This window comes from Amblyraja radiata, chromosome 29 (assembly GCF_010909765.2).
Source record: "Amblyraja radiata isolate CabotCenter1 chromosome 29, sAmbRad1.1.pri, whole genome shotgun sequence".
Taxonomy (NCBI): Eukaryota; Metazoa; Chordata; class Chondrichthyes; order Rajiformes; family Rajidae; genus Amblyraja; species Amblyraja radiata.
This window is the reverse complement of record NC_045984.1, coordinates 18,757,292-18,773,401: the sequence shown is the minus strand read 5'-3', so window position 1 is coordinate 18,773,401 and position 16,110 is coordinate 18,757,292. Positions and strand designations below refer to the sequence as shown.

Here is a 16,110-nt window from a genome sequence, read left to right as displayed (position 1 = left end):
ATATGTTAAAGATAGTAGCTGTCTTTGACTTTCTATGAAAATACATTTCTTTTTCAGAAGAATCCTTTGAATTTTCAGTTACTGTAGAAATATTGAGGCCACTCTTAGAATAGGTCCGTCTCTCCCATTGCTCCTCTTTGGCTGAGGTTGCCAAATGGTTGTTCTTGCTCCAGTGCCTATCCAGTTCCCTTTGGAAACCCTGACAGTCATGTTTCCACCATTCTGGCAGGAAGTAAGTTCCAGATCAAATCCATCTGTTTTTCTTCAAAAGTTTCTCCCCCCCCCCCCCCATGTTCATGTCTCCCTCTACACCTTTAAGCCTCCCCAAACCAGTCACGATCCTGCACACCACTATTCACTCAAATTCAGATGATCTGTTTACAGAAGAAATTATTTGGATAGATCATTTGAATGACATCGGGCAAATCCTCGAAGCTGGTAATGAACTGGAAATGTGGCCGAGAGGAAGTATCCTTTTGGACAGAGTCTTTGACCCAGAATGTGTTGCATTGTGGGGCATTTCCCCCGACAGAACTTTGCTGCTGTTTATGCCTCGCGGGTCACCTCCCATCCTGTCTCGTCCGTTTTGTAGCGTGCCTCCTTCACTAGGTTTCCCCGAAGTGAAGGCAGACCATTTATATAGCTTTTTTCATTCACTCTGCAATCCAAGCAAATAGTTGTACACATAAGATAACCGTGGAACGTCCCCACCCAGTTTACTTACACTGACTCAGGATTCAATCATTTGTTGCCAAAGCGCGAGGGAAGTTAATCATTCAACTCAGTCCAGTTCTGGTGAAAGTTTAATCAGTGGTTTATTACCTTCCAAGCCAGAAATTCCAGAGTAATGTTTGATCTTGATAGGAGAGACTGATGTAATGGTGATACTGCTCAGCATTTCCTGCTGAGTTGAGTCAGCACATGCATGACTTCATTACTCTGATTCCCTCTGCCAAGACCTCTTTCGTGACTTGCTTGTGCTTTAAGCCCTGGCACCAATATTTTCATCGTCGGGCCCACTGGAGTAGGAGGCAGTTTTCCTGAAACCTCCCCCCTTGACAAAAACCAAGTCCATCAACAGTAAATTTCCATCATATACATGGAGTCTGAAAGTGTGGAAGCGGGCCCTTCGGCCCAACTTGCCGGCACTGGTCAATATGTCCCATCTACACTGGTCCCAGCTGCCTGCATTTGGCTCATATCTATCTAAACCTGTCCTATCCACATACCTGCCTCAACTACCTTCGCCGGCAGCTCATTCCATATACCTGCCACCCTTTGTGTGGAAAAAGTTACCCCTTTGGTTCCTATTTAATCTTTTCCTCCCTCACCTAAAGCCTATGTCCTCTGGTTCTCAATTCTCCTATTCTGAGCAAGAGACACTGTGCATCCACCCTATCTATTCCTCTCGTGATTTCGTGCATCTCTATAAGATCATCCCTCATCCTTGTGCTCCAAGGTATAGAGTCCTAGCCTGCTCAATCTCTCCCTATATATAGGCCAACATCATATCCCAAATGGCTACCTGTTTGGGGATCCCAAGTTTGGGAAGCATGAAATGTTGTTTTAACAAAACTCCCAAGTTGTCAGGCTGTGGTCGACAGAGTGTTAACTCCTTAGCCCACTGCTTGTGGGAAATGTTCTCAATGTGAAGACTCTTTTAATGTAAAACAGAGACCTAGCGTGACATTGTGCAACTCTGCCGTTTCCATGGCCGCCTGAAGCTCTGCTCTTTTTACTTTGTCCCCACTTCATTAACAAAAAACCCAGGATGATGTATTCAGACCTGGATGGGGCTTGGCTAAGCATGAAGGCCTTTGCTGGGAAAACAGCCCCATTCATCAGTGTGCTGCTATTTATAGATTTGATGGGGAGGAACTGCGGGGGAATGATGTTGGATTTTGATGGAGTGGAAATACTTGGTAGATCTCAGAGGATCTACAACTTAGCAAGCCTGCGAACGTGTAAGAGCATTGGCATCTGTGGTATGTGGGCTTTTTGCCTTCCCTTTCTGCCTCTGTCATGTGGGTGCAAGATTAATGCAAGGCTTCTATCAGGTTTTCAGAGCCCCGAGCCACAGTTTCCCTCCTTTGAGCTGAGTATTACCAAATAAGGAATAAGTGAAGCTCTGTCAGAGGAAGGAAGGGGCAGGCTATTGAAGCAGAGCTGATTCCTAATCATTTGGAAATTGCTGTTCTTGCGCTGAGATCACTGACTAATCCCATTATGCTAATAATATCCTCTACTGAGGCACAACAACTAATTGGCAGAGACCATTTTGAAGCAAAGGACAGTTTGTGTGGACAGGAGCCTGTCATTTCCTGACTGGTTTTCAACCGTGTAGCTGAGAGGAGTTCCCACAAGAGCTGGCTTCCTGCCTTTGTGGAGCTGCTGCTGGCATTCTGCTGGAACAGCCCTTTGCTGTGTGGTGTGAGCTGTGTGGAGGAGGGGAGGGGGGGGGGGGGAGGGGGGGAGAATGGGCTGGGTCGGTGCCAGCTCACACCCAGTGCTGGGTTGGCCACAACTCGAAACAGATCCCCATTGATCTGTGAGCTTCTGGTTTATCATCCGGGTTTGAGCTGTGTTTCCCCGAGTGTGGCCTCCTGTTTGCTGATCCTCATTTTGCATTTAACAGGGAACAGGTTTTGTGAACTTCATGCGGACCTGCCATGTGCAGACTTCCCCTGCTCTTTGTGAAGGAGTCCTTTCTGTCGTTCACCTCTGAATCTGTGGCTCTATCTTACTCCACAGGCTTGAGGCTAATATCTTCATCCTGGTGGATATAACTTTTACAAAATCATCCCTGTGGAAAGAGCAGACACAAGAAACTGCAGGTGCTGGTTTACAAAAAAAGGCAGTGCTGGAGTACCTCAGTGGGTCAGGTAGCATCTCTGGAGGATGTGGATTGGTAACGTTTCGGGTCTGAAGACCCGAAGACAATCCCAAAGAAGGGTCCTGACCCGAAATATTGCCCATCCAGGTGGTCCAGAGATGCTGCCTGATCAGTGAGCCACTCCAGCACTTTGTGGCTGTTTAAACAGCAGCAGAGTTCTGCTTTTGTACAATAATCATCTCTTAATAATTATTCCACACATCCTGTTTTCACTCCAGCTTCCCCTTTGCTCAACAGACTCAATACACATTTTCCACATTTCATTCTCTTTTCACCATGCTAACTCTCATGGTACTGCAGTGATTGATTATAGCTGCATTTACATTGTTTAGGAGGGAATTCTCTTCGATCTGGCATTTGCTTTTGCTGCTTAATTAATCTCTTCACCAGGGGAAGAGGTGTACAGCACAGAATGGGCAGAGCTCCAGGGGTCTCAGTTGACAATGTGGCCCTAAGTGAGCTGATGGGGCTGGATTTGTGATTGCTTTGAGCAGTTGCTCAGTTCAATGCGCAGCACAAAGCATAGCCTGTCAGTCATACCACTGTGCATCCAAGTTTAGTTTGGTGATACTGTGCAGAAACGGGCCCTTCGGCCCACCAAGTCTGCACTGACCAGCAATCCCCGCACGCTAACACTATCCTACACACTAGGGACAATTTACAATTTTACTGAAGCCAATTAACTTACAAACATGCACTTCTTTGGAATATGGGAGAAAACGTGTTTCCAGAGAAAACCCATGCGGTCAAGGGAAGAATGTACAAACTCCATACAGACAACACCCGTAGTACCCGGGTCCCTGGTGCTGTAAGGCAGCAACTCTACCTCTGTGCCTCCATGCTGCCGAATCTTAAAATAAAATAAAATAAAAGACGTATTAGCACAAAAGTATGGGTTAGTATTGACTTCACTGCACACCACTTTTTCAGCATCCTCTTTATCCATTTTATCTTCTTTTCCCCTCATCTGTGCACCATAGTCAGCCTGGTTCTGAATTGAATTGCCAACGATATCTCTTGCACCTTTTAATCCACAGACATCAAATTTGCTTATATCGTTGTCATCTGAGAAGCTCCTGCTTTGCTTTCCACTACCAACACTCTAGGGATTGTGATTGAAGGATGGTCTATGTTGCCCTTGGCAACGGTTCCTTAATGAACCAGGGAATGGATAATTAGCTCCTAAAATTTAATATTGTGCAGTTGTTTAACCTCTTCATATTGAGACATCCTGAGTGCGCCACTTAATATAATTCTTTCTCTTGTCAACATTCCTTTCAGTCCCTTGCCAGACTTGTTCCCTGGTGTCACATTTAAGATGGTAGTGAATGGGTTTCTATTAACTCGTAAGCTCGGGATGCTTGTGTACCTGTGCTGCATTAAAGGATTGTGTTGCACCGGTGGGCTGGATTTCAGTTTGCCTGAAGGGATGTAGAGGGAATGAAGTGGCAGTGGGTGAGGTTTAAAGCAGACAACACCCTTAGTCAGGATCGAACCCGTGTCTCTCTACCGTTGCGCCACTGTGCCACCCAAACACTTCCCTACTCCAGTCTAAAGAATGGTCCTGACCCGAAATGTCATCTGGACGTTCTCTCGAACGATGCTGCCTGACCCGCTGTTACTATAGCAGTTTGGTTTTAGCCCCTACTTTTGATTTGGCCTCAAGAAATGACCCCTAGCTAGAGCTCGATTTGTTCTATGATCTTGCTAATCTGTGGTTCCACCTTTGTTTTGTTTGTTGTTCAAGATCCCTTGATTTCTCTACTCTACCTTGCTCCTAATGTTTACTACTTCAGATCGCTGTCGAGTGCATTGCCAAGTCTGGAGGTTTATTAATATCTTGAGGTTTGTTGGTGCCCACCTTGAGACTGACCCTCCCTCAATTTGGCATCATCCACAAATTAAGAAATTCTATTCTTGATTCCAAGTCTAAAATATGAATGTATATCGCGAAGCTACGATTCTGTCCAGATCCATGTGGAACATCACCACCCACCTTCCTCTATTGAATAGCTGTTCCATGTACCCACTCTGATCTCTGGCCTGAAGATGGCTAGGAACGCATTCTGATACTTGTACCTTTTCTGCATTCTCTAGACCTCATTTTAAAGTCTGTTCTGCACATGTGTGAATGAGGCATCGCTCTACACTGTGAACTTCTGTGGGAGACCCTGAAAGCAGTGGGATGACCATTGACCCATATGTTAGAAAATTGCCTGATAGGCTCCCATTTGTCGCTTGAGATATGTAAAAGCAAAATTGGGAGGTGGTGTGTGACTTAACAGTTCCATGTCCAATATTCAGCAGTCTTGACATTCTGATAACAACATTATCTGATCAATATCTTATTGGTTATTTCATTTCCAGTTCAAAGACACCTTGGTTCTGGAATAAGAACCAAATGTGGTAAGCACTCAGCAGATCAGGTAGCATTTTTTGGAGAGGGAAGTGGGGTTAATGTTTCATGTCATAGGCCTTTTGTCACTGTCACACATAGTGGAAAGGGCTTGGATGGGGTGGACAAAAGTGCTGGAGAAACTCAGCGGGTGCAGCAGCATCTATGGAGGGAAGGAAATAGGCAACGTTTCGGGCCGAAACCCTTCTTCAGCTTGAAGTGGTGGAATTGTTAACTGTATCTAAGAAAGTTTAATGTTTAAAGGGTCTTACGAGAGGGGGTGCAACACTGGACCTCCTCTTGGGGACCAAGATGGGTGTTCATATCATTGACCATAATTCATAGTTTTAAATTAGTTATGGAGAATGATAGGGCTGGGTGATAAGTTTAATTCCTAAATTGGTACGAGGCAAATCTTGCTGAGTCAATTGAACTAAACTGTTTGCAGGCAAAGGGACGTATGGCATCTGGGAGGATTTCAAACGTGAAATAGCAAGAGTTCAAAGATAATATGCTCTTATTGGGGTGAAGGACAAGACTGGTGGGTTTAGGGGACCCTGGTTGCCGAGAGATGTTGAGGCTCCAATCAGCAGAGAGGTGGCTTTTAAACGGTCAAGATCACACAAATCCCGCAACAAGCATAATAGGTGTAGGAGGGAAATGAGGAGAGCAAAAATAAGGAATTAGGTGGATCTATCAGGCAGAGAGAAAGGTGGTTAGAGAGAGACTGGGTCCTGTTAATCAGAAAAGCCATCTGTGTGGAGCCACAGACGATGAGTCAGATTTTTAAGAATATTTCTCATCGGATTTACTTTGGAAAAGATCCTGAAAACTAAGGAATTGAGGAATGAGTTGTGATGTCTGAACTATATATGACTTGCTAAAGGGGAGGTTATTGGTGGACTTAAAGCGCATCAAGGTGAATAAATCCCATGGGGCTGACCAAGTGCGTTTGGACCTTGAGAAGCTAAGGAAGAAATTGCAAAAGCCCATGCAAGGATGTTTAATTTATCTTTAGCCACAGGTGAAGTCCTGGAAGACTTGAGGGTTATTTAAGAAGGGCAGCAAAGGCAAGATGGGGAACTAGTTCGGTCTGGGCACTAAAAGTAGCAGTGGGCTAGTCGATGGATAGTTGTCTACACACATACAAGTTCCACTCAGTAACCTGACGCTAGCCATGAATTTGTTTCCACATGAATCAGGATTGTCATATCAGTAGTAAGTCCCGACGTGACAGGATACTATTACAACTGTGCTCTTGTAACATAGACAGTTGTAATGTGCTTCCTGTATCTGAAACTTGTGTGGGCAGAGTGCTGGCATTCCTAGAAACCAAAGGGGCGGTTATCAGTTGGGTTGATGTCTGTGAATTGGTAAATATTAAGACAAATTGTCTGCGGGTATATTTAAGGAAGTTTTCTCTGTCAATGGAGATTGGTCTTTTCACTATATTACTCTGAAAGCCTATAATGGTCAATGTGTTCCCACTCGTCCTGAGAAGTCTTGTCCCTGGATTCAGGTCCTGTCTTAATGTGAAATTCCAGCAGGAATCTCTGGACAGCTTTAACAGGTGGCGTACCCCTTGCCAACTCTCTCCTCTGTCTTAATTAATTCTCCCAAGAGTTTGCAACCTTTTCAGGCATCAGTGAAGCTAGTTTAATGTTGCACCCCAGCCAATGGAATGACCAATCAAATGGCAGGTCAAACTTGGCTTATCTGATTGTGTAGGAAGGAACTGCAGATGCTGAAGTTCCTGAAGACGCTGAAATCCGAAGAAGGGTCTTGACCCGAAATGTCGCCCATTCCTTCTATCCAGAGATGCACCCTGTCCTGCTGAGTTACCCCAACATTTTGTATCTATCTTTGGCTTATCTGACTATTTGCCTATTTACCCAACCGTGCTAAAGAGGAAATCACTGTAGTTTGGTTATCCACCATTTAGCCCAGGTGATGACCATCTACTGGCCTTACAGGTGTTCTGCAGCACAAGCAGCAAGGAGGTGACACTGTACGGTGGAAGGGGAACAAATCTAAAATCAGTCTCTTTGCTCTTCCCCCTCAGGCTGAAGGTGATGTTGCTGCCCTCAACCGACGGATCCAGCTGGTGGAGGAGGAGCTGGACCGGGCCCAGGAGCGCCTGGCCACTGCCCTGCAGAAACTGGAGGAGGCCGAGAAAGCAGCGGACGAGAGTGAGAGGTGAGCACTGCCCCAGTTAGTGTGCTGGGGTTTGTGTCACCACAGGGTGAATCTCCCACAGTGCCATGGAAACGGAGATACTGCAGCAGGTCACTCGCCTCACTGGAGCTGGGGTTCTAGTTCCTTCTGTTCCGGCTGAGTTATTCAGCTCTTCCTGTAAGGGGGGGTGGAACAGTGGAAAGTCATGACCACGAGACTGGCAGTGGACTAGACCTCCTGTACTGTAGCACTTAGCAGGTCAGGCAGCATCTGGGAAAGAGTTAATGTTTCAGGTTGAAGAGTCACCGAACCGAAGTGGAAATAAGTTGGCCGTGATCTTCAGAGCCTGCCTGAGAAAAGTGGATGGGATGAGGTCCATGGAGTGCACAGACAAGTGGGGCAATATGGCCTGATTTGGTGCTATGTCCAAATTACTATGTCCAAAATGTGCTAATTATCTCCATGTGAATTAGTTTAGGAGATCACCAATGCTCTTTGGATTGGACATTGTTCACCCCGGCTGCTGATATTTGATGGTGTATTACCTTGGCGTGTAAACTGCAGGGTATTTGATGTTCTGATGCCATGCCCATAGTGCCCAATCCCAGTGCTGGCCAGGACCACCTTTGACGTACATTAACAACACAATCACCAAATACCATTTGACTGGTTGAATTTGCGCTGATTTTCTGGTTGAAGCTCTCGGTTAGTAACTGTCACTGCCCTGGTATTTGGCTCCTATTCCTAGCTATCGCCTTGACTGTGTATTTCCTCAACAGGGGCATGAAAGTGATTGAGAACCGTGCAATGAAGGATGAGGAAAGGATGGAACTTCAGGAGCTTCAGCTGAAGGAAGCAAAGCACATTGCTGAAGAAGCAGACCGCAAGTACGAGGAGGTGAGCACCCAGCGATGCCCAAACCAATGTACCGGCCGGGTCACCTTCCACCTTTACTCGTGTTACTGCTGCACTTGCCATATATTGGGCCTTTCATTCAACTTGCTTAAATCAGCTTGAGGCGTCTCTGCTTCCTCGTAATATCTCACGATTCAGTTGTCAGCCAGTTTAGGAATATTGCATTCTGATTCCATTCTGTTTTAGTTTAGACATACAACATGGAAACTGGCTCTTCGACCCACTGAGTCCAAACTGACCATCAATCACCTGTTGACACTAGTTCTATGTTTTCCCACTTACCTGACACACATGGGGCAATTTACAGTGGCCAATGAATGTACAAAGCCACATCTCTTTGGGATGTGGCAAAAAGCCGGAGCACCTGGAGAAAACACTGCCGCAGGGAGAACGTGCAAACCCCACACAGAGGTCAGAATCAAACCCAGGTCTCGGGTGGGATCACTTCAGTTGGACTTCATCAGAGGTCTTCAGAAAATGGATTCTCTCCACATCTGTAGGTCCAGGACATAGCAGCTTGTTTGATGTGTACCCCTTCCACCACTGGCCACAGTATGTAATGTCCAAGCAATTCTGATAACACCTCTCAATCCCCTGACTTCCAGCATGAGGGTAGCAAGGGAAACTGGTGCATGGTGTGCCACTTCCTTTATTCATTCTCCAGGAGTGGGCTTTGTTCAGAGGGTCAGTATTTATTACCGATCTGTAATTTCCCCTCAAAGAAATGGTGGTGAGCCTCTTACATGAGCTTCTCCAGTCTTTCTGGTGAAGGTGCTCCAACAGTGCTGGGGGACAGGGAGACCCAGGGATGAAGATGGGCATCTTGGCTAGCATGGATGAGTGGGTCCGAAGGGCCTGTTTACATGTTGGATAACATTATGAATGGCGATATATTTCCAAATTGAGATGGAGGGGAACCTATATGAAAAGGTGATCCTGTACTTGTCCTTGGTGATAGAGGTGAGGGTTGCTGTCGAGTTGCCATGAGTGGGAGCTCTCAGGTGGGGAAGGATGGGACTGTGGGGGTGAGTAAGTGATGGTACAGTTTTGTACCTGCCTGACAGGAGAAGCTGCCTGTGGGGTTTCCTGTGGTCTTGTTACCCGAGGATGTTGGCGATACTGACTTCAGTCTCTCTGCAGGTGGCACGTAAACTGGTCATCTTGGAGGGAGAGCTGGAGCGTGCTGAGGAGCGTGCTGAAATCGCGGAGATGTAAGTCAATGGGCCGGCGGGCTGTGCAAAAGCAAGAGTGGTTGGGTTTCTTTATTTTGTCTGCATCCTTACCTTTGCCACAACTGTCCAGCCAAGGAGTCTGAGTGTAGTGGGACTACTGGGCTGCCATGACTCCTCGGCTGATGATGATGGGAGGGAACTTTGGAATGGAAGATATGTGCATCATTTTCGTTTGTGGATGGATGTAGGCTTGGAGTCCAAACTGGCCCAGAACATCGGGGAATGAAAGACAATGTGCAGTGGGCACCAGGGGTGCAATGGGTAGGGCAGTAGTGGGCATTTGTGCTGCTGCTGACAAGGGTCCCCAGTGCTGTCAGAATAAAGGAAAACTCAGAGGATGCATGTTGTCCAGGAGGAAGGGGAAACAGCTGGAAGTCATGATCTATTGGTGAGCCAAGGACACAGAAACAGAAGGGTGGAGATCCTGCAACTAGGATTTCAGGAATTATGGAGGAGATAAAAAATGTGGGAACTATAGCAATCCCTCCACTGCAGCCATTACCATTCTGTTGTACAACGTAAGGAATATCAGGGGAAAGTAAACAGCAAGCACAGGGGAAATTGGGATCCTTGTCGACCTGGGCATTTTGCAACAGGAGGGGCATATTCTTGTGGGAAAATGAACAGATAGAGGTGGAGGAATTCACACTATTTGGTCACTGGGAGATGGGTACCCTTCTCTGGACTGGGAGAGACAAATAGCCTCAGAGGCAGATGGAAGGGATGCAAGCCTCAAATGTTTGTTCTGGACCAATGATAAAAAGTGAACTTGGTAATCTGGGTCAGTTTCTGGCAGTTCCGTGGTGAGCTGCAGGTATTTACTGGTTTACAATACAGAAGTTCCAAATTAGCTGATTCCACCAGCGAGACTGTCCTCGGGCTGGGCTACAGATCGGGCAGAACTCGGGGATCCTGCACCAGATCAGACCAGGAGGGGATCCAGGAGCTTGTTTGTTTCAACCGAGAGCTTGAAGGAGAAGAGATACAGCACTTTTAATTATTTTGTATTTGTGGAAAATCCTTTAATCGGCTAAATATCTTTAAAGAATGTTAATAATGTAACCACTTCTGTTTTTAAATGTTGTCCATGTCAGGGATATTCAGAGAGGTGAAATAAAAATGCTCATCAGCTTTGACTAGATTCATGGTGAAATTATTTGCTATGGCTGTACTGTGTGTTAGTCACCTGTGACTTTACTGTCTGTTAGTCACCCGGGCTCATACTCTTCCCCTTTGTTCACCATCAGCCTATCTCCATTTTTGATTTGTTCCATATGTTCCCTCTCTGCTGTTAGCTGGCTCTATAGTTGGCTCGATTCCCTCTTTTTGTTCTTGTTTTTTTAACATGTCTCATCAGGTGACATTCTACTGTCTCATTTCCCCCCTCTGACAATGCGCTGCCTCTGCCCTGAGGGGCTCCCATTTACCTGTATGCTCCCATTCCATCTGGTCCGGATCATCTCTCAGCTCCCTGTAATTGGGGTCAGCTCGGTTGGTTGTTGATGTGGTTGCACGTAGCGAGAGCTTCTCCATAGCGAGTACAAACCTGATAGTCTGATCTGTTTCTCAAATGCTTCCGGCTGGAACGTGTCCTCCTCACTGCAACGGAATTAGACCCATCACCGTGGCCTTCCTTCATGAGCTGGAAACACAAGGTCAATTATGTTTGCTTGTATTTGTTTAAGCAGTTCCTTGTTTTTGTGTTTTACACTGCTAAATTGGTCGCAATTGAGGGCGTGGGTTTCATGATTAGGGCATGCTGCCTCCCTCTGCTACATAAAGAAAAAACTTGCTGGGTAAAAGCCTCTCTGACATGTTCAAAGAGGCCCCATGTCATGAGGCAGGTCATAAATAGACCCTATCCATGAAAATGCTTTGTCAGTTTGGTATTCCAGGACAGGAGGAGTGCATTGTTTAACAAAAAAATATCAGAGACAAAACTTGGGAATCAGAGGCCAGTCTATTTATTATTGTTTGTTTGTGTAATAATCTGTGACTCGTCGAATCGGTAGTCAGGAAGGCAAATGCAATGCTAGCATTTATTTAGAGAGGGCTAGAATACAAAAACAGGGATGTAATGCGGAGGATTTATAAGGCATTGGTCAAACCACATTTGGAGTATTATGAGCAGTTTTGGGCCCCATATCTGTTCCTATACTGACTTGTTGGATGTGTGCAAGGGAGCGTGTTCTCAGCATCTCCTGAGGAGGTTGCTGGCTGGCACTGCTCTCTCTGATCTCTGCCACACTGTTGTTAAATTTTCTTGCGCTGTTCCAATCTCTTTCATACAGGAAGTGTGGTGATCTGGAAGAAGAGCTGAAAAATGTCACTAACAATCTCAAATCACTGGAGGCTCAGTCAGACAAGGTGAGAGTACACTGCTCGCTCGATCTCTGCGGAAAGTAGGTTTTCGGTCTAACAAGTCTACTCCGCCATTCAATCATGGCTGATCTTTCCCTCTCAATTTCCTTGCGATTCGCCTCTCCTGCCTTCTCCCCATAACCCCTAATACCCGTACTAATCAAGAATCTATTAATCTGCCTTAAAAATACCCATTAAAAATACCCATTGACGGCCTCCACAGCCCTCTGAAGCAATGGTTTGGCCTTTAATAATAATAATAAATTTTATTTTTATAGCGCTTTTCTAAGACTCAAAGTCGCTTTACAATAGTAACAGACAATAGCAAACGGAGAAGCGGCGAACAAACAGCGCCAGCGTCCTCTCCGTGCAGGACATAAAGAAAGAATACAGACATAACAATAATAGACATTTAATCGGAATAACATATAATCGGAATATAACAAGTAATAAAGACATCACAGAGACACAAATTAAAAACAGAATTCAATCCAAAAACAGAAAATCAAAAACACAGTGTGAAGAGAGAGCAGCGGCAACCAATTCGTGCCAGCGTCCACTCTCCCTTCACGGCAGCCATCTTGGACACAGACCTACAAGACTACAGTTAGACAAAAAAAAAATCATCCCCCCACAGTGGATAGCACTATGGGGGAAGGCACAATGTCCAGTCCCCACCCCATGTTCACCCCAAAGTCAGGCCTATTGAGGCCACCGCAATTGCCTCTACGGAGGCCCGATGTCCCTGGCCGTTCTCACCGGGTGGTCTTGCCCCGGCGTCGGGAGAGTCCTTTCGGCGGCTGGGCCACTTGGAACGGCCGCTTTCTGGTTGGAGCCCGCAGCTGCCGAAGCCGACAAGGCCGCGCCGGTTTGGAGCTCCCAGGCTCCAGATGACAAAGTCGGCGCCGCCTCTCCGCAGCCCGCAGCCCGGAGTTGTTGCTCTCGGCGGTCCAGCTCGCCAGAGCTCCAGCGCGTCGCTCCAGCGCGGCGACCCAGGCAAGGCATCGCCCGCTCCGCTCCGCTCCGCTCCAGCGCTCCAATGCCGTGCCGCCGCCGAGGCCGAGGTGCTGGGCGTTTCCCGCCAGGAAACGGCGCTCCAAGCCCGCAGGTAGGCCACGAGGACGGATCGACGGGCAGCCCGGAGAAGAAGCTGCCACACCGACCAGGTAGGGACCTAGAAATTAGGTTTACACCTACCCCCCACATTAAAAAGACCATATCCCCTACAAACAAAAAACAGAACTCAGTAAAAACTATAAAAAAAACGGATTTAAAACGGACGGCTGCTGGCTAGCAGCCGTTCACCAAGATGGCTCCTCCTCCTGATGTGTCTTTGATGTGTCTATGGTCACTGCACCAACCCGTTCACAGCTTCTCCACCAACTCCAATCTTTCTCTTCATGAGGAGTGTTGGATTGTTGAGGAATCTGGAGATGAGTACTTTTCTATAGTTGGTCAAATTTTTTTTTTAAACTGCAGATGCTGGAGACACTCGTCAGATTAGGTTCCATTTCACCGGTTGGCGGCGCGACTCACGTCGCAGCGGCCTCTGCAGTCCGTTTGTCGTTTTGTTATTTTTTGTCCCGTTTTAATGTAGTTTTTATTATTTTTTTGATGGGGTGTGTGTGTGTGTGTGTGTGTGTGTGTGGGGGGGGGGGCGGGGGGTGGGGGGGGGGGGCGGTGGGTGGGGGGGAAACTTTTAAAAATCTTTCCCCTGCACGGAAAACCCGACCTTTTCCCTGTCGGGTCTCCGTTGTCGTTGGGGCTGCAACGTGGAGCGGCCTCCAGCAGGAACGTCCTGGGGCTCCAGTCACGGAGCTGCAGAGCTACTCACCATCATGGAGCTGGCCGAGTCCGGAGCGGGAGGAGCTGTGGTGGCGCGCTGCTGTGACCCGACCCCCGGAGATTCGGAGGCTTACCGCAGGTCTGGCAGACAGTAATATCGGGAGCCCGCGGGTGCCTGGTGGGAGACCGCTTTTCGGGGCTTCTGCAACGGCGACTTCACCCGCCTGAGTAGCGGGGTCGAGGAGTGCCTGGAGCGGGGCCTTACATCATCGCCCGGCGCGGCTTCAACGGTTGCGGGACTTTGCTAGCGCCCGCCGGGGGCTCCAACAACAAGACCCGGAGCAGGGCCTTGCATCACCCGGCGTGGTGTCAATTGCCATCGCCCGCCGGGGGCTTTGACTCTGACATCGGGTGGGGAGTGCAGGGGAGAGATAGGTTTTTTTGCCTTCCATCACAGCGAGGAGGAGATGCGCTGTGATGGATGTCTGTGTAAATTGTGTTGTGTCTTGGGTCTTTTTTTTCATGTGTGTATGACTGCAGAAACAACATTTCATTTGAGCCTCTATGAGGTTCAAGTGACAAATAAATTGTATTGTGTGTATTGTGTATGTTGAATACCCTTCATCAGAACTTGGAAAGGGAAATAACCCCTTTGACCTAACGCGTCCATGCCGACCAAGGTGCCTTTCTGAGCTAGGCCCATTTCCTTGTTTGGCCCATATCCCTTTAAATCTTTACCATCTGTGCAACTGTACTTTATTTAAACGTTGTCATTGTATCCACTTTGTTCCGTACACCCACCACCCTCTAGATGGAAAAGTGATGCCATGGGTCCACTTTAAAATCTTTCCCTTCTCGCCTTAAACCTGTGCCCTCTAGTTTCAGGCTCCCCACTCTGGAGGGAAAAGATTGGCCATTCATGTTGCAGAGAAGATGGCGGAATAATGCTTCTGATATATCAGTAGGATTTTGCCTGGGTTGCTGTGGGAGTAAGTTAGATTGAAAGATAAGCCCTTCAGCTCAAGTGTCCATGCCGACAATCGATCACCCATTTATACTAGTTGTGTTATCCCACTGTCACATCCACTCCCCACACACTAGGCACTATTTACAGAGGCCAATTAACCTGCAAACCCGCATATCTTTGAGATGTGGGTGGAAACTGGAGCATCCGGAGGAAACCCATACAGTCGCAGAGAGAATGTGCACACTCTCCACACACAGTACCCGAGGTTGGGATTGAACCCGGATCTCTGGTGACGCGAGGCAGCAGCTCTACCAGCTGTGCCACTGCGCAGCCCAAAGTTCCAGTCAAATGGAAGCATTTAGAGGGTGATAGCACAGACAAGAAGCAGACTGTTTCTTATTACTGCGTCTTTGTTTGGCGATGATGATTGGGCCTAGGGATAATGTGTCCAAGATACTGGGAAAGTCTCCTGTGAGCTCTAAGTAATCACAAGAGATATTTTATGTGCATCTCGGTAGAGTGTTGGTTTAACGTCACGTCTGTAATTTAGCCCCAAAAATACGCTCACCCACAATGTTGACTGCAATACTGAAATCTTGAGAATCTGATTTTGATGGAAAACTGGGATGGGTGGGTCAGGAATAAACACACCAGTAAATTGAGTATTGCGTGCCATTCAGGTCACCCCCGTTACAGGAAAGATGTGATGCTTTGGAAAGGGTTCAGAGGAGGTTTACCTGAATGATGCTTGGATTAGGGGTACTAGCTACAGGGAGCGGTAAAACAGACTAGGATTGTTTTCTCTGGAGGTTGAGGAGAGATCTGATGGAAGTGTATGTATAATATTATGAGAGGCACAGATACCGGTTTGAAAATATCAAATACTAGCTATAAGGTGAGAGCAGCAAAGTTTAAGGGCAAGTTTTTTTTACACTGAGGGTGGTGAGTGCCTGGAACGCTGCCAGTGAGGCATTCGATAGTGTTATTTAAGAGACTTATGGATAGGTGCATGGAAATGGAGGGATATGGATTATGTGCAGTTAGATAAGAGTTGATCTTGGCTTGGTGTTCGGCACAGACATTGTGGGCCAAGGGGCTGTTTCTGTGCTGTGTTCTAAATGGGCAGTGTGACTTTTACGTGGTTCTTGAGGCACATCTAATTACTTGTGCTCAAGCCTCAAAGGATAGCAGAAATCTAGATCTACCTCGTCACAAAAGAGTTGCAGATGGGAGGTTTGTGGTTCTTTGGTGAGAATGTTTAAGGGAATGCAGTGAAGGTGGGTACATGGAGATAAAGTATCAACCATGATCTATGTGAGCTGTGGATCCTGTTTGAGAGGATCAGTAGCCCCCTTTTCCTTTTTGCTCCTCACTGAAGAAAATTATG

General features: G+C 47.0%; 1 protein-coding gene across 4 annotated transcripts in view; it reads left to right on the top strand.

Annotated features, from left to right (window-relative positions):
• The window catches only part of tpm4 (tropomyosin 4), a 52,768-nt gene that overhangs the window by 22,826 nt on the left and 13,832 nt on the right, over positions 1-16,110 (top strand). For all 4 annotated transcript variants that reach the window (XM_033046752.1, XM_033046754.1, XM_033046750.1 and 1 more), the window contains 4 exons: positions 7,351-7,484; positions 8,243-8,360; positions 9,519-9,589; positions 11,902-11,977. In XM_033046752.1, coding sequence (XP_032902643.1) covers positions 7,351-7,484; positions 8,243-8,360; positions 9,519-9,589; positions 11,902-11,977 — 399 coding nt within the window. The remainder of the gene's footprint in view (positions 1-7,350; positions 7,485-8,242; positions 8,361-9,518; positions 9,590-11,901; positions 11,978-16,110) is intronic.